At 38.8% G+C, this 21,779-nt stretch overlaps 1 protein-coding gene across 3 annotated transcripts in view; it reads left to right on the forward strand.

The window, feature by feature from the left end:
• Window positions 1-21,779, forward strand: part of grid2 (glutamate ionotropic receptor delta type subunit 2) — a 452,662-nt gene that overhangs the window by 332,333 nt on the left and 98,550 nt on the right. For all 3 annotated transcript variants that reach the window (XR_002753592.1, XM_023343824.1, XM_023343825.1), the window contains exons 9-11: window positions 324-425; window positions 14,145-14,342; window positions 17,182-17,494. Coding sequence is in view for 2 of the 3 variants with exons in the window: in XM_023343824.1 (XP_023199592.1) it covers window positions 324-425; window positions 14,145-14,342; window positions 17,182-17,494 (613 nt within the window). In the remaining variant the exon portion in view is untranslated. The remainder of the gene's footprint in view (window positions 1-323; window positions 426-14,144; window positions 14,343-17,181; window positions 17,495-21,779) is intronic.

A 21,779-nucleotide genomic window follows, 5' to 3' on the forward strand; every position in this document is an offset into this window, starting at 1 on the left:
AAGACATTTTAAGATCTCTACAGGTTTGAGCACCGTCATGCATACTGTTTCATATTTAGTAACTAATTATCACCATTAATTGGGATTATTTTGGTTGAGTTAAAAAAATTATGTTATCAGTGTCATTTGGGTGCAGCGTATGTCAAATTTGTTTAAATTCAATATTTTATAATATATCCCTCTACATGTTGAGATATTTAAATCAGTCTACTGTACTACATGTTTTGACTGTGGAAAACCTTCGTATGTAAATCAAAACTAAAATGTCATCACGTTTTTGGCATTTCAGGTTTAATGTTCCTCTTTTTGGGTATACTTTCCAGCTCGCCACATGGGACCCGGTTCATGGACTGAATGGCACTTTGACTGACAGGAAATTGGAAAACAACATGAGGGGAGTCGTGCTAAGAGTTGTCACTGTTCTGGTGAGTCAATAACCAATGCGTCCATGTCTTATTTTATTTTGGGACTCCCCTACACTCACAAATCTACACATACTCACATACAGAAGATCAGTTTAACCTGGCGTGAAAATAGCCTGTTTTTACCCTATTTTCATGCCAAACATTCCGCTTTTATTTTGCTGCCTGTCTTAAGTTGTAGCTCTCTCTCCATCCAACAAGATGGAGAGAGAGCTGGATCTCTGTCTCTGCAGAGATCCAGCAGGAGATATCTTAAGTCCTTATATATGAAAAGGAAAATGGGACAAGGACATAGAGGACATAGAGGACATAGAGGATGTAGTGAGAAAACAGAGTACCAATACTAATAATTGTTGTTATACTCCATTTGGCTATCTAATAGCAAATTGACTGAGACCACTGATGACAGTGGGCATCCTGTTTATTAACTATTCTGATTCACCTGCAGTTTTTCTGTTGTGAATTTTTCATATCCTGTCATTGAATTCGGAAACAGTGGGAAAAATAGATGCTACACATCTTTGTTACTCCTTTTCTCCCTTTTGGTTTATTTTGAAGTCTTTGATTTTCATAATCTTTAAAGGGAGAAAAGATATGGACTGTGTTTTTGAGTATCGCATCTAAAGTGGGGTGATAGAATAAATTGACAACAAAAAAGTAGTCTGTGCATTTAAATTCTGTGTTGCACTTCTGGTCCAGCCTTCCTGTTTGATGCTCAGGTTGAGGGTGTGTGTGTGTTTGTGTAATAGTAACCCTGTTTTTTTTGGTTAAGGGTTAGATTTAGGACTATGGTGTGAATTGAGTTTAGGTTTTAGAGTTTAGAGTCAGGGTTTGGATATGGAAATTAATTAAAAATGAATGGAAGTCAATGCAAAGTCTCTGTGTAGATAGAAAGACATATTGTGTGTGTGTGAGACAGAAACCATGTGAAATGTCCTGGGTACTGCTTGGATGTACTGGGCTCTTTTCATCTGTGAATGGTTGGAGGCTGTGCGTTCTGATCTTCTGCGTGTGTGTGTCAGTGTGTGAGTGTGTCTGTAATAGTTTTCCTGTAGGGTTTATGAAACCTATTTCTTTCAGTTTTGCCCCTGAATTTGTTTTTTTCTCTGACAATACTGTGGGGCACAAGCATTTCTTAGTTGGACCATCAATATTTGTTTATTGTGCTGAAACACAGATGAAAACTGTTGGGAGCTTGTATTTATAAATACACACAAGCGCCCACAAAGACAGACTCTTACAACAACAGATTCAGTCTTTCCATCATCACACAGTGTTAAATAGTTATTGAACAGTTAATCGCTAAGTAGATCATAGACCTATTAGAGCCGTTGACTTTAAATCAGTGCTATTGATTATCTGACCCTATATTAATAAATTAGTATTTAACAGGAAAGGCTGTGTCGCAGTAATAATTTGCGGGGTCTTTCTCAACCCTCAGTTAAATGACCCCATTTACAAATGTGACCGAAACATATCACAACTGCAAACTCAAAGGAACCTGGCTTATAACTGTGTTTCAAAAAGGAACATGAGTTAATTTATCAGACCACATCTTGTTGGAAATCATTATTGGCGTTTAAATAATGACTTTTTTTTCTATAATTGTTTTTTTTTGTTTTTTTATTTAGCTTGAGCCCTTAAATAAATAGTGGTTTTCTCATTTTGCTGCTGTAATATTTTATGGTTTCTACTCTTCAACTATGGTGAAGTAAGTCTTGTGGAATGTTTTCTCTGAACTAACCTGAGATTTTACTGAAAGCTTAGGAGACAATGTTGAATACATCAACCAAAGATCTCATGAAATCTCATGGTCTTAGCTCTAATCAAAGTTAAGCCTGTCTCTCAGAATGCTATTCAGTCACTCTTAGCCTTATTTTTCAAGTATTAAAGGAAGTAGTTCTCTTAAGTTATCAGTTAATGAAGACGATGTCAGGCTGGCCAACAACGTTCTGCTTAAGCACTAAAAAAACCTCTCTCACACTGAATGATTTGTGTGGAAAAATTTTGGCTACTTGATCAGAAAAAAAAGACAATGGAGTGATGAAAACAGTTTGTAGCACTGTTAAAATACTGCAAATATGTCAGGTACTAAACCAAATTGCTGTTTCACTGTTTTTTAATGAGCATTTCTGCATTTGATCATGCATGGTACAAAATATTAGATGCATTCACTGCTCTATCCGAATTAGAATTTTTAAACTTTAAAAACCAACAGTTTCTGTTGTGTTTTCAAACTAAGTGTTTGAAAACACAACACTTAGTTGTGTTTTTGAAAACACAACTAAGTGTGCATTTCTGATGTTTTTTCAGGAGAACCTTTTGAATTTGACAAACTAAAATAACATCATGATTGGACAGATTAAGTCTGAAATTAAATACTATACAGATTATTTAAAACACTATTTACTTGTTATGAAAAAAAGGGATTTTCTGTGCCCCAAAATATGGTTAACATTTTCTTTTTGTGAAATCAAGTTGTGTATAGTTTTGATTTATAGCCGGAATGTATGATCACAACCCCAGTTTTCTTGCTGTTGTTTTTTGCCTACAACCTAAAACACTGTGAACATAATGTTCAATAATTAATAAAACGGTTGCATTCATGTAGTTTAGAAAATTAGCTGGTTTGAGATTTCAGCACAAAAGACAGAACACAATCTCATTTTTTTTGAATGCATATGTGTTGCTGTTAAAAAAAGTCTCATTAGTTATTTCGTTTATATGCATTAAATGGTCCTTTTCAGCCACTTTAGACTTTTATCTGAAATAGTTTACCATTCTAGAACTAGTAAGGGAGAAACATATTTTGCTATTTTTTACTCATTTATTTATTTTTTCTTTTCAAAAAGTCAATTTTGAAACTTTTGTACTTTTGGAACAAAGACCACTACAGCACAGTGCAAACCCTATAATTATGTGTCTTGGTTTTATGTACACCTATGAAAAGACAAACCATTGTACCAGATATTGTTTCATTCAATGGATGTTTTCAATCAGAAACTGACTCCCTGAAATATTTACAAGGTATCTTATGCAAAAGTGCATAAGATATGAAAGGAGAGTGTTTATGTCCAGTTTCTAAAAGCTTTTCATCTCTTGCTGAGATGCTAAAGATTAAAGACTAAGTCCCACATATAGAGCGATATAGAACCTTGAAGAGTTTGCATTAGAGTCACAACACAGGCCTTTGTTTTTGGAATCACATTTTTCATCTCTTGGAAAGAATGACAGAAGGAAATTTCATTTTCTCTAACAATATAAAATACAATCTTATGCAGAGACTGCCAGGGAGATTTTTTTTTTTTTTTTCAAAATATTCTTTAAAATCAGTTTGACAGACAAAGCCACAGTGTTTTTAAATTGTTCACCGTTTTGTGAAATCACCATGACTCTGTCAGTCCCCACATCCCCCTCCGTGGGCTTTTGAAATGTCATTACTTTGTTTTTATGGGAAATTTGAGTTCTTTCCTCCTATCCTCTAGAAGCACAGAGCCAGCAATGAGACATGTGGTACATCCATTCAAGAGGAGACAGAATGAACCTGTGCCAAAGAAATTAGTGCAGAGGAAAGTGATGAGTGTGGATGGAAATTTGAGATGGGCACCATATCAGGAAGAGAAAAGCAAATATGGTAGGCAGAAATTACAGAATACTGTTTAATAAAGTAGCAAATGGTAACATAAAGTGCAAATTAGTGTTACAAATCAGTGTCACCAGCATTGTTGTGAAAAACATTAAAAGGTGGATAATATGTAAAATTGACTTTAGCTTTAAATCATGTTATAATGTTATTCCCACATCAAAAACACATGCAGTGTTGCTTTGATTCTTTCATTTGTGATGAATCTTCTGTGATAGGCATGCAGGGGTGCTTTAGCGGTTGCTCTGACAAAGCGCTGTCTATTTACCCAAAGCTCTTCTTTGGAGCTGTAGTCCCCAACTAAGCTTCTACACAACAGATCATTCCTCCCCCACTCATCTTCACCAGACTAGCGCAGGAACAATTAGCAATCACCTGGTGGAACTGGGCGTCTGCTGAACTCGTCATACAAACTACTTCTCAGTAAAACTCGCCTAAGAACAGCTTTAATCACCATTAGAATCATTGTTATGATGGAAACAGAGGCCAATTTCAAGGAATCAAATTACTAAATCAGATTTCTAAATTTATTGTACCTGCGATTCTCCTTATTTGACTATGCAATCTTGTTTGCAAACCTCATCTACGTTGTTTGTAGATCAGGTGTGATGTGAAGTTTTCACCTTTTTTTTTTTTTTTTACAATCAAACATTTAGTAGATCAGGCCCTGTTGAATGTAAACATCAAGAAATGAGTGCAGCGTGGTCATAATGGGATGGGCACAGTCAACAATAATAGTCTGGCATGGTGTAGTGTGTAAACTATGTTAAGGTGGAACTCTGTGCCAAGAATATATTCTTCACACCACCACAGTTTAGACACAGATGTACCATCTGTGCCTAAACCATTGGCGCAGATGGAACAATGCCTCATGGTTGTTTTTACGTAATTCTCCACTGTCATTTTAATCCCTCTGACATACACACAATGCAGCTGAAACTGATTGCAAGAAATTGGGTAATTCATTATTTGCTAAAAAGCAATCAAATAGGTGTGATCAATAAAGTAAAACTCTTCATAGCCCTGGTATTTTTTGTGGGGCTTGTTTTACCTTTACAATCACAAACTTCAATCTATTTTATTAGAATAGTATGTTATAAAGCAACACAGAGAAGTTCATCATTGTGATGGAAAGAGATGATTTTGAACTTTAGTCCTCAAATGAAAAAAAAATAAAACTCAGTCCTGACTTGTTTTTTCACCCCGATTGACCATCATTTCCCTAAAAAAAAATCATTGCAATTGACTTATGCAGTCACTTATGCAGTTACACGTATTGCAGTGTAACAATACGCGTTAAATATTAAAGTAGTATAAATATTGCATGTAGAGTTTATGTGAAACTGCATGGCTGTTTTTTTTTAAAAGTAGTTGTGCCTGATAGTTGCAGAGACATTAATTGTTTTCTCAATCCTAGACTTGAAAAGCTTACAAAAAATACAGAAGGCGCTGCAGGTGCATTCATCCTTTCAGATGTTGGAAAAGTCCATTTTGTTGTCAATAAGCCACAGAGAGGGGGAAAAAGCTGTCAACTATTGTTATAGCACACCTGAATATAAGTCTGTCTTGGCAACCTTCAATGTTACTAAGAAAAACCAGTGAAAGAACAGTTTCAAACAGTGCACTCCTCCTAGAACCTTTGTCTTCAATATGCAGTTTGGTTTTATTTTGTTTCATCCAAGGGTTGCCTCTAACTTACTAAGATGTGGATGAAAACAGACTGAAGGGTATGCGCTTGGATGCAACTTCAAGGTTTTATACAATAATGCCTTCCTTTTAAACCAGTATGACTACTATGAATTTTGGGATATATTTACTAAATGATTAACAGGATTGTTTTAATTGATTTTTACTACTGTTACGGCCCGGCTCGGATGGCCGCAACAAAAGTAGGGAGGACACGGCAAACCCAACGGTTTTTAACCTCTTGCGAGGCATTTATTTAAAAACACAAGGTGTCAGCGCCGCCTCTGAGTCCGGATCGCGTCTGCTTCTGTTGTCAGCCGGCCACACACACCGATTGATGGAACGGCGCTCCTTATATACCATCCAGGTCTGGGAGGCACCTCCCACAATCAAGGACCTAATGGAAAAGCAGCCTGCACTATACAGCACACACATACAACAGCACCGCAGGGGCGTCACACCCCCGCCCATAAAAAAGCAGGTTCCTATATGGAACCCTGCGCCAACCTAAATTCACCACAAGTGCAAAGCAAACCCAGTCACCATTAACATGTTGCTTTTTCCCACATACTTAGCCAAGTTGATGTTAAATGTACAGGTTCTTTCCTCAGTTCACTTCTCCAGACCAGCAACTGGTGCACTCAGAAGCTCTTTTAAGGAACAGAGAAAGGGAACAGGAAGAAAAACAGGCACAAAAAAACAAACATGCTACAAAAGTGGAGCGCGCGATAACGCATCGGCCATGACATTGTCTTTTCCTTTAATGTAATGAATATCCAGATTGTAGGACTGCAGGAACAATGACCAGCGAATCAAACGCTGATTTGGACATTTCAGTGATGACAGGAACGTCAGCGGATTATGATCTGTAAACACCACGATGTTAACGCCACCACTTAAATAAACATCAAAATGTTTCAGGGCTAAGATCAAAGCAAACGTCTCCTTCTCAATCACAGAGTAGTTCAGCTGATTGAACTTTTTTGAAAAATAACTCACCGGCCTGCCAATACCCAGGTCATCAGTCTGTGTAAGGACAGCTCCAGCACCCACGTGACTGGCGTCCACGTAGAGCTGGAAAGGATGTTTAAGACGTGGTGCAGCCAATACAGGAGCAGCACAGAGGAGCCTTTTCACCTGCTCAAAAGCCTGTTGACAAAGGGTAGACCACTCAAACTTTACGTCTTTGCGCAGTAAATTTGTCAGCGGCACCACCACAGATGAGAAGTTCCGACAAAAACATCTGTAATATCCCACCAGCCCAAGAAAACGCATTAGCTCCTTCTTTGTAGCAGGAACAGGAAACTGCTCTACCGCCTGAACCTTTGCTGCAACAGGGCGGACCTCACCTTGGCCAACCACACGACCTAAATAGGTAACAGTCGCCCTTCCAAACTCGCATTTGGCCAGGTTGACCGTTAACCTCGCCCCCGCCAAACGAGTGAAAAGCTCCCGGATGCGCTCCACGTGCTCTTCCCACGTGTTGGAGTACACCACCACGTCGTCCAAGTAAACCGCACAACCAGTCATGTCACCAACCACTCTGTTCATTAGCCTTTGAAACGTCGCCGGCGCATTTCTCAGACCAAACGGCATTACAGTATAAGAATACAAGCCTGTAGGTGTAACAAACGCCGACACTTCACGTGCGCGCTTTGTCAATGGCACCTGCCAGTAACCTTTTAAAAGATCAAATTTACTGACAAAGTTAGCAGAACCCACCTGGTCGACACAATCATCCATTCTCGGTAACGGGAAACAATCTGGTTTTGTAACAGCGTTAAGCTTGCGAAAATCCGAGCAGAAACGCGGAGTGTTATCAGACTTGGGGACCAGAATACAAGGTGATGCCCAACTGGACATACTCGGTTCTGCAATCCCATTACGAAGCATGTAATCCACTTCAGCATCCAAGCGTTCGCGCTTCTCCAGATTCACCCTGTAAAATCGTTGCTTTATGGGTTTAGAGTCTCCCACATCCACATCATGTTCTATCAAATGTGTACGACCTGGCGTGTCCGAAAATAGGCATGGAAATTCTCTTATCAGCTCTGCTAACTGCATAGCACGACCCGCAGGTAAGTGAGCCAACAACGTGTCCAATTTACTCAAAGTTTCGGAGTTTTTAAGACGCCCATGAATCAGGGAGCTGTCCAACCCATCCGTGTCACCGTCATCCCCCACAGGTGACAGAGCGCTGTCCGTGGTGCTGAAAGTCTCGCTCCTCCCAGCAAGGTTGTCTACGGCACACGCAGGCGTGGCAACATTACTCTGTGGCTGAAATAAATCAACATCACGAGCATAATACGGTTTTAATATGTTGACATGACACAACTGGGTTGTCTTTCTCCGCTCTGGCATAGATATTAGATAGTTCTGATCGGAAACCCGCTCCAGAACTGTATACGGACCAGTGAACTTCGCCTGAAACGGAGAAGTCACGACTGGACACAAAGCCAACACTTGATCACCCGGCAGAAATGTGCGCGCCTCAACACGCCGATCGAACAAGCTTTTCATTTTCTTCTGCGCCACAGTCAATTTCTCCTTAACGAGGTCCCGTGCCAAATATAAGCGTCTTCTGAAACCATTAACATAATCCACCAGGTTTTTCGGTGGAGCAGGCTCCGTCAGCCCGTCCGCCACCACAGCCAACGGACCCTTCACGGTGTGCGCAAAAACCAGTTCATTCGGGCTAAACCCGGTGCTTTCCTGGGTTACCTCTCTGGCGGCCAGCATTAGCCAAGGCAAACCTTCCTCCCAGTCACCCGCCAGTTCTGTACAGTAAGCGCGCAGGAGAGACTTCAGAGACTGGTGGAAGCGCTCCAAGGCCCCCTGACTTTCTGGATGATACGCTGTCGCTTTACTATGTCGCACCCGTAGCTGTTTCAGAACCTGACTGAACAAATGAGATAAAAAATTAGTTCCTTGGTCAGACTGTATTACTTTAGGGATGCCAAACACCGAAAAGAACTGAGTGAGTGCACGTACAACTGACCTAGCAGTAATTGTACGTAACGGATAAGCTGCTGGATAACGTGTAGTCTGACACATCACAGTGAGCAGATATGATGACCCAGCCTTTGAGCGGGGTAACGGGCCCACGCAGTCGATTATCAAATGCTCAAATGGATCAGATGCGGCAATAATTGGGCTTAAAGGAAACGGTTTCAAAACCTGATTAGGCTTGGCTATGAGCTGACAGACATGACACACTTTAACATAAGACGAAACGTCCTTTTTAAGACGCGGCCAGAAAAAATGTCTTAGAACCCGGTCATACGTCTTGCGTACACCAGAATGGCCAGCCTCGTCATGAGCAACTTTTAACACTGCGGAGCGGAGTTTACTGGGAACCACTACCTGAAACACCGGCTCACCCACAATGTCAGCATGTGGTGACCATTTCCTCACCAACAACGCGTCCTGCAGGAAATATCCACATGCACAGTCCGCTATTTCACTCAGCGGGCGCACCTGATCGAAAAGAGTCCTCAAAGAATCATCGGCTCGCTGCTCCGCCGTGAACTCACTGCAAGACAGAGACACAGGAAAACTGGACAAAGGCAAATTAATTTTATTCGCACATTTCCCCTCTTGTCCGCTCTGCGCGCGCGCCATGGCCCGAGTAACTGCACATGCGGTAAATACATCTGAGAATTCCCTGCGATTCTCATCAACCTGAGAAATGACCCGCTCAACTGGCTCCGACGAAACCAGGCCATCCCACGGCACAGTGTCCACCCACAAACGCGTTCCAGCTAAACCGTTACCCAAAATCACAGAGACTCCGTCAATTGGCAAAGCAGGGCGCACAGCTAATTGTGCGACACCAGTAAATAGTTCGCACTCGAGAGACACTTCATGTAATGGAACAAACATTACGTTCAATCCCATTCCCCGAATCGGAACACAGGCACCTGTCTCAGACTCTGCCGAGAACGGCAACACGTCAGCTCTAATGAAAGAATCAAACGCCCCAGTGTCCCTCAGAATCTTAACTTGAACCTTTTCCCCGCCGTTTGGCAGAAACACAAACCCCTCACGAATGAAAGGCAGATACGAGTCACCTACTTCAGAACAGCGAGCGCTCCTGGTGGTCATTGAAGGACTCCGCACCGGCGCAGCCAAGCCAACTCCTTTAGGAGCAGTTTGAAACTTTTCCGCTCCAACCTTGAGCCGATGACAATCCGCTTTAATGTGTCCACGTCTGTGACAGTAGTGACAAACCCGACTATCTGAGACCGGACTTTTAAACTGTCTCGCCTCAAGTTGCCCAGCAACACCAACCCGATCAACGCGGCTCACGTTTCGCCCAACAAATTGTCTGAAACCCACATGATCTGAAAAATCCTTATGAGTCAGCACGTAATCGTCTGCCAACACTGCAGCCTCTGACACATTCTTAACTTTCTGCTCATTTACGTAAGTTGCGATGTTTTCCGGTAAGCCATTTTTAAATTCCTCCAACAAAATCAGGTCGCGGAGCTGATCAAAGTTCCTAACGTCCTGTGCAGCGCACCACCGATCAAATAAGGCTGTTTTAATACGGCCAAATTCAGTGTAACTTTGAATGGCGGCTTTCTTATAGTGGCGAAATTTTTGTCTATATGCCTCAGGCACGAGTTCATAGGATTTTCCACTGCACTCTTCACCTTATTATAATCTAAACTGTCACCAGCTGACAGCGAGGCATAGGCTTCCTGTGCTTTACCAGTAAAAACGCACTGCAAAAGCAACGGCCAAACCTCTTGAGGCCACTTCAGTGTCTTCGCCACACGTTCAAACAAGACGAAATATTTATCCACATCCAACTCTGTAAAGGGTGGAATCAAGCGAATGCATTTGTTTACGTCAAACTCTGCCCGCGCAGAAGTACCATCCAGATCAACAAAAACGCGCGCAGACTCGCGTTTCGCAGCCGCATCTAATTCCAATCTGCGCATCTCCACTTGATGGTGCAGCTCCCTCTCACGGAGCTCCAAACGGCGCATTTCCAACTCCAACTCCAATTTACGGACCTCAGCGTTAAACGCCCCAACCTCACCCAAGGTAGTCGGTTCGGGAGGTGGCAAAATGTGTTGCTCAACCAACGCGGCATACAGTCGCCTTTTAATAACCTCCTTTTTCTCCTGTTTAACCACAGGTACTTCAAACTGAGCAGCAATAGCTATGAGATCATTTTTAGTAGCCACACTAAACTTCTCTAAAGAAGGCTCAGCTACAAAATCGTCCAGATCAAACTCCATTGTTAAGCAAAAACGGTAATCGCACACCACAGGAAGAGAAAACAAGCGAAACTGCAAATACAGTGAAAAGTGAAAGTAAATTGAAACCAGTGCACAACGGGCCCAAAGTAATTATGTCCCCACTATACTTAACCTGCCTGCCACGACTCACCTGCGTAACTAATACCTGGCACTTCACGTGGATCGGCGGCGGGTTTATTAAGCACTAACCCAGTAAGAAATTAATCTTACGGATTGCCCCCGAGATCACTGCTTGCACAGTGAACGCTAACCGCAAACCCCCACGACACTACCAAAAAACAAACAGGTGAAGTCTAAAGCGACAGCACCTCTTAGCCTAGCAGGAGACACAATCACTAGAACAGAACCAACATTGATGCACAAGCCCCAAAACATTCCACTCACCTGTACACCGGACCAATCCACCAAACAAGCCACAGCTGCCCACAACAAACAAACCGGTTAAGAAAGCCGCGTCCCACCTACAACGATGATGTCACCGCGTACTCCTACAAATAGGAAAAAGATCAATGAAACACGTTATGCACCCAAACCCACAAATTACCAAACGGTAGAAATGTAGTTTTTGACGAGCCCCCATTTGTTACGGCCCGGCTCGGATGGCCGCAACAAAAGTAGGGAGGACACGGCAAACCCAACGGTTTTTAACCTCTTGCGAGGCATTTATTTAAAAACACAAGGTGTCAGCGCCGCCTCTGAGTCCGGATCGCGTCTGCTTCTGTTGTCAGCCGGCCACACACACCGATTGATGGAACGGCGCTCCTTATATACCATCCAGGTCTGGGAGGCACCTCCCACAATCAAGGACCTAATGGAAAAGCAGCCTGCACTATACAGCACACACATACAACAGCACCGCAGGGGCGTCACACTACTTTTCTCAATTTACCTTTGGATACACTGAAATGACTAGACCATGACTAAATCAATGCTATAAAAGAAGAGAGACATTTAGTTTCATGGTTGATATGATTCGCAGGAGCCACAACTTAAGAGTTAAAGGGTAAAGATGAATCAGTTTACATATCATATGCAATTTAGCCCAAAATTATTCATATCTCAAGCAAATTTAAATTTAAAATTACTTTTCATTCAACCAACAAGTTAGTTTCTGATAGCAAATGGACAATTAAAGGACAATTAAATGTTGTACAAGGATTATCAAATGATAATAACACAATCTGTTCTACTGAGATTTTATAACGACATAAAAAGGACTTTAACTTTAACATGTTAATTTTGAATTATGAATTGCACAGATTTTGATGTGAACATTTTTTAAAACGCAGTTAATCTCATTTGTGTTTTTTTTTTTCTTTTTACATCCAGTAGTCTAGAGCTGGAATCTTTGTGTTGTGTTTTTGCAACACCTTTAAATCTGTTGCACAACACACATACACAAACAGTAGTGCATGAAATGACAAAGCTGCTTTTTTTTTCGACCCACTTGGGATTATTATATAAATCTGATGAGACGCTGGGAAAAAGACCATTGTGGTGTGCAAGTTATGCAAACAGGAGTTATCTTATTACCAAAGCTTTTCAAGCCTAAAATGCCTTCTCTGTGCAAAATGCGTTTTAAAACAAGTATTTTTTCAAAGAAGATACAAGTATGATCAGAGCTTCCTGAAACACTTGAAAGCTTAATGGGTGTGATGGCACTTTGCACCAAGCTGATGGCAGATTAAAACTGATAAATGTTGTTGAACTCATTCATCTACTTATTCAATAATTTAATAGCAAAAAGGCTTTTTGAATTGAAAATGTTGACTATTTTGTCAATAAATGGTCTTGATGAAAATACAATTAACCCTGCAATTAACTTGCTAAAAGATTTTAATCAGGTTTCACCAGAAAAAAAAATCTATTAAACATGATTCATATATTTCTTAATGATCAGTGCAAGAACCAAACCCTTATTATCATTTTTGACCAGTTTCCTCTGATATTTCGGTGATTAATCTTTGGCTGGGAGCACCAAGTCCCTGAGCTTGGAATGCCTCCTTTCTATCATCCTAATCTTGAACTCCTTCCACCGATTCTCTACTGAATTGAAAACCCAATAATTATAGTAAAGATTATTTCTTTACAATTTCTTTACAATTATGGCTTTACAATGACAATGTTTAATTTGTTGGAAATTATGCCATTACAACTCTGATCTTTTTAGTGATTTTTCTTCCAAACTTTTGGATTGATTATTAGAGGAGTGTTCAGTTTTAACTACTGTACATAGCTATCCAACTTTGATTAAAAAAAACCCAAAACTATTTAGTTTGCAAAAATTTATAATTATGAATTACGAAACAATCACAAATAAACCCTTTTAGTTTGATGACCTGTGAAGATTTCCTGTGGGTATTCATTTTAATTTAGTTAATTGCCTAAGATATTATTTAGAATTATTAAGTATTTTAATGGTGCCAACATTTTGTGCTTTGAAACTAAAGGAAGCGTTCTATGGCACCTTTGTGGTTACTTGGAGGCTATACTTGTGAGTGTTGAGGGGTGTTCTTACTTTGATAGATGGATACTTTTGGCGAGAAAGAGCTTTGGCATGCATGTCCACTCACTGCCTAATAGCTTATTGAACTGCCACAGCTAGCGAGGATTAGAAACCACAGAGCGAATATCTGGGATATCTTGTGCCTATGTGTAAATGTGTGTGTGTGAAAATGTGTGCAGTAGATACTCAGTCAATAATACACAGGCTCTCATAAATCTCAGGATACACTGTACAGGCATTCAACATTTCACTCATCAATAGAGATTTATTAAAGAAAAATAAGAGTGGTGGAAAAACTCAATCTACTGAACAGAATATAAATATAATATGTAAAGAAATAAATCATGGCCTAAGTTTACTCACATATTGCTTCTTGTCTATCTAAGATAACCACTAAAATATTCATTTATATTTTATTTTCTCGATTGTAATTTCATGGTCTTACTAATGTCCACATCTTTCTTTTGGAGACTTACATATTTGTATGTACAATTTTGCTAAAAGGGCTTTCAGAGTGAATAGATTTGAGTAATGTGTGATTTACCACTGAAATTATTAGTGTGTTTCTTAGGCTCTTTATTTACTTTTTTAGTAATTGATTGATTGTTGTCTTCCAGGAGGAGCCATTTGTGATGGTGTCAGAGAATGTGCTTGGGAAACCAAAGAAGTACCAAGGCTTTTCAATTGACGTCTTGGATGCGCTGTCCAACTACCTGGGCTTTAAGTACGAGATCTATGTGGCTCCAGACCACAAATACGGAAGCTTGCAGTCCGACGGCCAGTGGAATGGACTCATGGGGGAACTGGTTTTTAAGGTGACATGAAAATCATAATTACAAAAAATAATAATAATTTTAATTGTTAAACCAGTCATGCTTCTTCACACTTCTTCAAAAGTGTGAAGAAGCAAAAACAGTGCTTCTGTAGTTTCCAGATATACAGCAAACATACTGATATCCCTTCAATAATGGCACATTTTATTTTAGTGAGAATTTATGTGTTTAAGTCGGACAGATAGATGGATGAATGGAGAACTGTACAGACGTAAAGCTTGGGAAGAGCATTAAGTAGAACCAGCTGAAAAAATATACAACAAAACATTGAAAAAGAAAACACATCAATAGAACATAATTCAGGAGAGCTAAGAAAAGAACATGACAAAAAGAAAAGAGTAAAATCAAACCCACAATCCGTAGATTACTCTAACATCCATGAATCATGATAGAAATCAGTCTTAATAATACAAAATCTTCTAAATTAATGACATCACTACATCCAAAATGATCCGAGATACATAAAAAGTTAAGTTCAGTTCTATACTTCTGGTAAATAGTTTTAATTGTTGAAACTAAAAACTATTACCCTGGATGAAACAAACCATACTTAGAGCATTTGCACATTGTCAAAAATAAGCAAAAACATATTTTATTTACAGCAAAATAAAAAAAAATGCATGAAGGGTCTGATGATTTTCCCATTATGTTCTCATCCACTCTTACAGACTTTTATTAAGTTGCTGTGCAGAACTGACATTGTCAATGGATCGTCATAAATTTGGCCTTATTCTACATTTATATATTCCCTTTAATGTGTTTCAGGTTTAAACAGTTGTCGAAATTAAGTTCCTGTTCTCTTAACCTTGAATGCTTGTTGCTGCTAAAAATTTGTCATGCCCTTCTCCGCTACACCTCAGAAAATTATAGAGAAAGCCTTTGAGCACAATGCATATTTATGTGCATGCATGCAAGTGCAAGATGTAAATAAACTCAACAGGGACGTAGTTTGGTTTTCCCTATCAGTCAGCAGCACTGTTTATCTCTTCAAAACCTAATTATATTAGATAATTATTACCCACAGTTCTTTCTGTAAGTTTGTATGTGCACTGACCACATTCACCTACATGGGATTTCATGCCTACTCAAACAAACACAATTTTTATGGATGCTGTTGTTCTGTTTCTACCAACAGGCGTCCTGCAGGGTTTCTTCTGATGTTCTGTTTATGCAGTAGAAAGGACACATTTTGCAAACTTAAGCGTTTTGTCTTCTTTCTCAACTACTGAAGTATGAAATTAGCATGAGGTAGATAAATGTTTTTGTTTCTATTAAGTTTTTGCGTTTGAAAGGCAAAGGCTCCGGGGACAGGATGTTAGACTGCAGTGGCTCTTAAGAAAAAATCTTTCACAATATAGTTTTACAAAATTTGTCTGTGATCTAAAGATGAGTTGCTTCAAGCAACTAAATGATATTGTTGTTTTAGGTAATAATTTTCTCTGTCATGATCAGATTTTATTTGTGGGTTTTCAAAACAAGCAGAACCTCCCAGCTGAATTTGATTTCCTTAAGCAGATATCTTCAGTTGTTTTTAAGCTCTGTGGATAGAAGCATTTTAATTAACAAACGTATCTATTTCAAAATGGAATTTATCCCAGTTACAGTTGCACAGAATAAAAAGAGAGTAAGCTAATGAAAAGAAAACACCTGTGGCTGAGCAAATGTTGGAGTCCTAGCCTAGCCTAGCCCACTTGTTTTTAACTTTTAAAGCCAAAGATTTTCGGTTAACTTTTAATTTTATTCTCGACAGCAGGAGTAAATGACATACACTATATTTATTTGCTAAATTGTCTGTCTGCAGGTTTTCAGGGTCCACTCTTGATTTCCTCTGCTTCTGTTCATCTCTTCCATCTAGTCCAACTCAATAAAGGATGAGTCATAACACACCAAACATCTAATGAAAATCTAATTTTGAGGTGCTTTAGTAAGGCTACATATTAAGTGTATTCACTATGAATATCTCCCATGTTGCTTTAGTTATTGCCATTAGTTTTTTTCACTCTAATTTGTAAAAACTATTTTTATTCATCTTCACATTGATTATTAACTCAGGGCCATCTTGCTCCAGGGCATTTGTGCAACTAACTGCTCCCCATTGTAATATGGAATGAATGATGCAAAAACATCCTCATAATGTCTAAAACTATTTATTAATGAAACACTGAATCTAGGCAACAGGTTTATACTCAACAAAATTGACAATGTTCATTTGTGCCTCTATTTACTTCAAATTCTTTGGTCAAAGTGTGGATGTTGAGCCATACAGTAGCTAGAACTAACCTCTGACTAGCAGGTAAGAGCTAATGTTATCTTAAAATAATATATATATATATATATATTGATACAATCCAATGTAATGCTTGATTAAAGCAATATAACTTACATTTCAACAGCAAAAATCTAGAATTTGGGTTCAAGAAACCAACAAACCTAATGACACATTAATCATAAACCCATATGTCGGATATCAAATGATGTGTATGGTAAAAAGTTAGTCTAAGAAAAGCGTCTGTATTTTGATTTTTTTTTATATCTATTACACTTAGCAACACTATGGGAAAACATTAGTTGTGTACTCTGATGACGAATGCGAAGGTGTCGAAGTAGAAACATTTGTTTGTGTTTCTGACTATTTATGAATAAAGGGGATTATTAACAAACAAAAAAGCCTAAAACTGTGAAAGTTGTAAAATCTGACAAAGTAATTAAAATTATGATTTAAAAAATGAGCAAAGGGTCTCTCCTCAAATCAATGCTTGGTCTTTTGGTATAATAGTCCTGAACAAATCTCTCACTCCTCTTCTTTCTCTGTCTCTCACAGCGAGCTGATGTTGGACTCTCTGCTCTGACCATCACGCCTGAGCGGGAGAGTGTTGTAGACTTCACCACACGCTACATGGATTATTCCGTGGGCGTTCTGCTGCGCAAGGCCGAGCGCACAGTGGACATGTTTGCCTGCTTGGCACCTTTCGACCTGTCGCTGTGGGCGTGCATTGCAGGCACTGTGCTCCTCATTGGCATCCTGGTGTACTTGCTGAACTGGCTCAACCCACCGCGGCTGCCCATGGGATCAGTGTCTTCAACCACGCTGTACAATTCCATGTGGTTTGTGTATGGGTCCTTTGTACAGCAAGGTAAGCAAGACAATGGCTCAGCAATTGAATTTTATCTTCATTATACTAGCTTTCAATCAGAATTTTCTTAATAATGAGAATATCATTGAAGTACATTTATTTCAGGAACTGTTACTAAGTGAAGCACATTATAAATGTATTACTTACACAGATGAATGTTTGAAAGCCTTTATGTTAATTATGATCATTTTCTTCTTACAGTAATGGAAACGTGTGATCAAAACAATAAATTAGAGCTATATATATATATATATATATATATATATATATATATATATATATATATATATATATATTATATATATATATATATATATATATATTCAAACATGTAGCTTTGATGAAAGGTATGTTAGATACCTGATTCAAGGTTGTCAATTTTCAAAACGTACTTTTAATCTGACAAATTAGTCTCATCAAACACATATTCTAATTTATTGAATGTGATGGCGTGTGTGTATATATATATATATATATATATATATATATATATATATATATATATATATATATATATATATATCAACACTGAAAAATACCTCCTCAGGGTGGTGTAGATGTGAATTGACCTTTACGTTTTAGTACATTAGTCAGATTAGGACAAAATGGAGGGGGCATTTTGTTCAGCCATGGATTGAGAGGACGATAATAGCCTCATCTTGGGAATATGAGCAGAATCTCTCAGGCTCTGCTCAGGTATGGAACAGGCAATTTAGGAAGGTTTTAAATGTCATCAGCAAAGTAACAGAGGGGAAGAAAAAAGAGGGAACATTTCAGAGCATTGAGGCAGAAAGAACATGTAAATGTGTTATGGTTGATACTTGTGTTTAATAAAGTGTCAGTATCTCTGTGCTGACAGGCTCTCAGTAAGTTCACATGCTTATTCCTGTCTTTCTGACTGAATAAGTCCTACTTTCCAGAGAGCTCAGTATTTGCTTTTTTTGCCTGCTCGAAGGCTGGCAATAGTTAATTTTTTAAGTGACATCAATTATGGAAATTTAGGGGGGTACGTTTTTTGTTTCTAACACTGCTACTGAAACATTCCGTGCTCTGAATAAGCAAATGATGAGCATTTCACTATTTGGTAAATAATTTTCCATGTTTCTGCAGCAGCTAATTGCGGTAATGATGGTGACTATGATACATGCTAATTGCTACTTCATCTCCACAATCATCTCTCTTTTTAGCTGTAATTAACATTTTAGTCGTGGCATCATTAGTCTGAAAAAAGAGTGGAAGAAAGGGGATCTAATTCTTCAAGAGTGACTTTATGTATTGTCACACAGACGGCAAGATTTTATTTTAGCAGGAATTCCAAAATGTGAGTTCATCTTATCCCAAATCTATAATTACATTCTTTGTAGCTTTTTTTTTATTTTAGAGATAGCATATTATTAGCATGTTTCAGTTTAGTAATAATTTTTTGCTTTAATATGTGAAACCGCCTTGCTATTTTTACACTATTTCATCACCATCTTGCAACAGTTTTATTCCATTTTGTTAAAAAAGTCAATAAAGTAACCAGATTCACATCTCCTTTTCACATTTTGATACATTGCGACTGTGACTGGCCACAACAAACTAGGAACAGGTCTCCCAGGGGGCATTTAAGTTGTTAGCAACGTCTTAGAAGTTTTGTTCCAGAATTTGATGAAAGTATTCACACACCAGGGCTGATATGTTCAGTCTGATGTTCAGTGATGTTTTTTCCCCAATACTTTTCACATAGTTCAGTGATGGTCTTGTCTAAACAGAGTATCACAGTTTTTGCTGTGTTTCTACTACATGCCTTATGGCAAACTTTAACCAGGACTATCTGTAGCTTTTTTTCAAAAAGATTTTCTTGTGACAGGTCTGCCGGGAAGCCAAGATGTATAAATTGTCAGACTACTGTCAAAATCATCTACCAGTAGAGCTGTGGCTCTCGTCCGCTCCTCCAGAGTTACCAAGGATCAAGTGTCTTGTTCTCTGATCAGGGCTTTTTAGTCTAAGTGGACTCACTTGTCTTGGTAGGTTTGCAGCTGTGGTCACTTGGCTTGGCTTAGCAGCATGGGCTTTTGAACAGTGCTTTTTTTATATGCTTAAGTAAATACTTTAACAAATAGGGATTATTTTATATATTTATTACAATTTCATTTAAACAATCATGTTAATAAATAATAAATTAGTAACTGAGTAGAATGTGGCACATTTTTCCTCAGGTTTATATGCTTATGTCCAGAAACTTGTACAAAACTGTCCATTTTCACATTCCTAATCTCCTGCTCTACGGCTAACTGAATTGACCATCTCTACTTTCATTCTGGGACTATTTTGACCATATGGGACAGTGTAAACCAAGATGCTTACTTTTTGCTGTTGGAAGTGATGCACCTTTTCATTGTCCTGTTTAGAACCTATAAATGTTTCAAACTAAATTACCCTGAGATGTCACAAATCCAGTTAAAGTACAAATGAGGGCCCTACAGGCACAGCTGTTGTTCTTAACCTCCACCCCAATCCCTCCCTCTGCACATATACACACTCACGCACATGCCAACACATACAATATACACACCCATATCTGCATACAAATCTGTAGTTCTCTCTCGAATGTATCAGATTTTTGTGCTTAACTCTAAAATATTAGCTTGAGGGGAAATTGATTCAGATGCAAAGACATCCACAGCAGTAGGGAACTGGAGATAAGTAATAAAAGCAAATAGTCAAACATGACACCAGAATTTTGCTTTTGGCTCTGTCACTTCCATTGTCAGAGGGAGAAGAGCTGAGAGGCAAAAGAGGGAGGTGCAGAGGGATTACCCCCATCTTTGTCCAGCCTTCTCTTTTCTCATCTTTCTTCTTTTCACTTCCTCTTTGCATATTTCTTTTCCTCCCATCCGTTTCTCTCTATTATAGTTAGAATTTCCTCCATTACATCCTTTTTATGCATCTTTGTCCCTACTCCTTCTCTTCCAGCCTCCACTCATTCCTCTTGTTGCTTTTTCTCTTCATGTTCTTCCTTTCACAAATTCTAGTCTTCCTTCATGTTCATCAGAATCACCAGGGCGCCAGCCAAGTGACTGTTTGTTTACAACGTGTCCCACAGGCCTCTCGGTCTGGCATGTGCGTGCAGAGGATGTTGTGAGAAAAAAAAATCTGCATGCCATAAAGTATGTCTAATTGGTCTCAATGAGAGTGAGGGAGACTGAAGATAGAGGAAGAAAACCAAGGGAGTGGGAGAGGCTGCATATTTCAAAATCTTATGGCTGTTCTAATAATGGGACTGCTACATTGGTAGCCTACAGTGCTTTGCAAAAGTAAAAATATTCTGCATACACTATGTACTTAGCACATGTTATACTCTTACCTTAAATGAAATCAAATGCCAATAGTTGCTCCTAAAAGTCACAAACTGTTAGAGAGAGTCCAGCTGTCTAATTTAATCTCTGTATAAAACACCAGCTGTTTTGTGAAGGTCTGGGAAGCTTAGGGAAGCTTAGTGAACAAACAGCATCATGAAGACCAAGTGTCACATCAAATAGGTCTGTAATAAAGCTCTGAACATTAAACAAAAGTCTGCATTAACATCAATATCTCAAGCTTTGAACATCTCAAAAAACAGTGATTTATTATTGAAAATATATGGATATTTCTATCCCCTTATACTAACAAGAGGCCCACTGTAAATCTATGAGAACTGCAAAGATCCTTCGACTGACTTTGTGTTGGTCTAGCTCACCAAAATAAAACTGCATAAAATAAATTGAAGCTTGTGGTTATGTGACATGTAGAAATACTTCAAGGCTTATGAATAATATTATCAGGCACCACAGACCAGTACATCCTAGGATTTATCAGCAATACAAAATCTACAGGAAGAAAATAACCCATGACAAAAGAAAAGTGACTAACGCCTATAATGTATTGCCGTAATATAATCAGTGGTTGACACTTAGAAAAACCTCACCTACATTGACGTGCTTATAAATGTGACTCATTATTAGTATTGGCTGTGGTACCTCTCATCTTTGAAAAAGAGTCAGAACAGGAGCGAGACCATAAATTCATACAGTGCCAACTACCACATAAAGATTGTAAAAGTTGGATATACAACACTCTCAGGCAGAGCAAGGTCAGACACCATATCAGCCACCATTAAAAAAAAAACTTCTCTCAAACTTTCAAGAGCAATAAACTGCACTCAGATGGTGAACTCTGAGGTCTGAGGGTACACAATATTATTAAGCTATAAGAAAATACAATTTTGCTGCACAGATGCTTTTCTGAATACCAACCGACATAT

This window comes from Xiphophorus maculatus, chromosome 12, assembly GCF_002775205.1.
Source record: "Xiphophorus maculatus strain JP 163 A chromosome 12, X_maculatus-5.0-male, whole genome shotgun sequence".
Classification (NCBI taxonomy): Eukaryota; Metazoa; Chordata; class Actinopteri; order Cyprinodontiformes; family Poeciliidae; genus Xiphophorus; species Xiphophorus maculatus.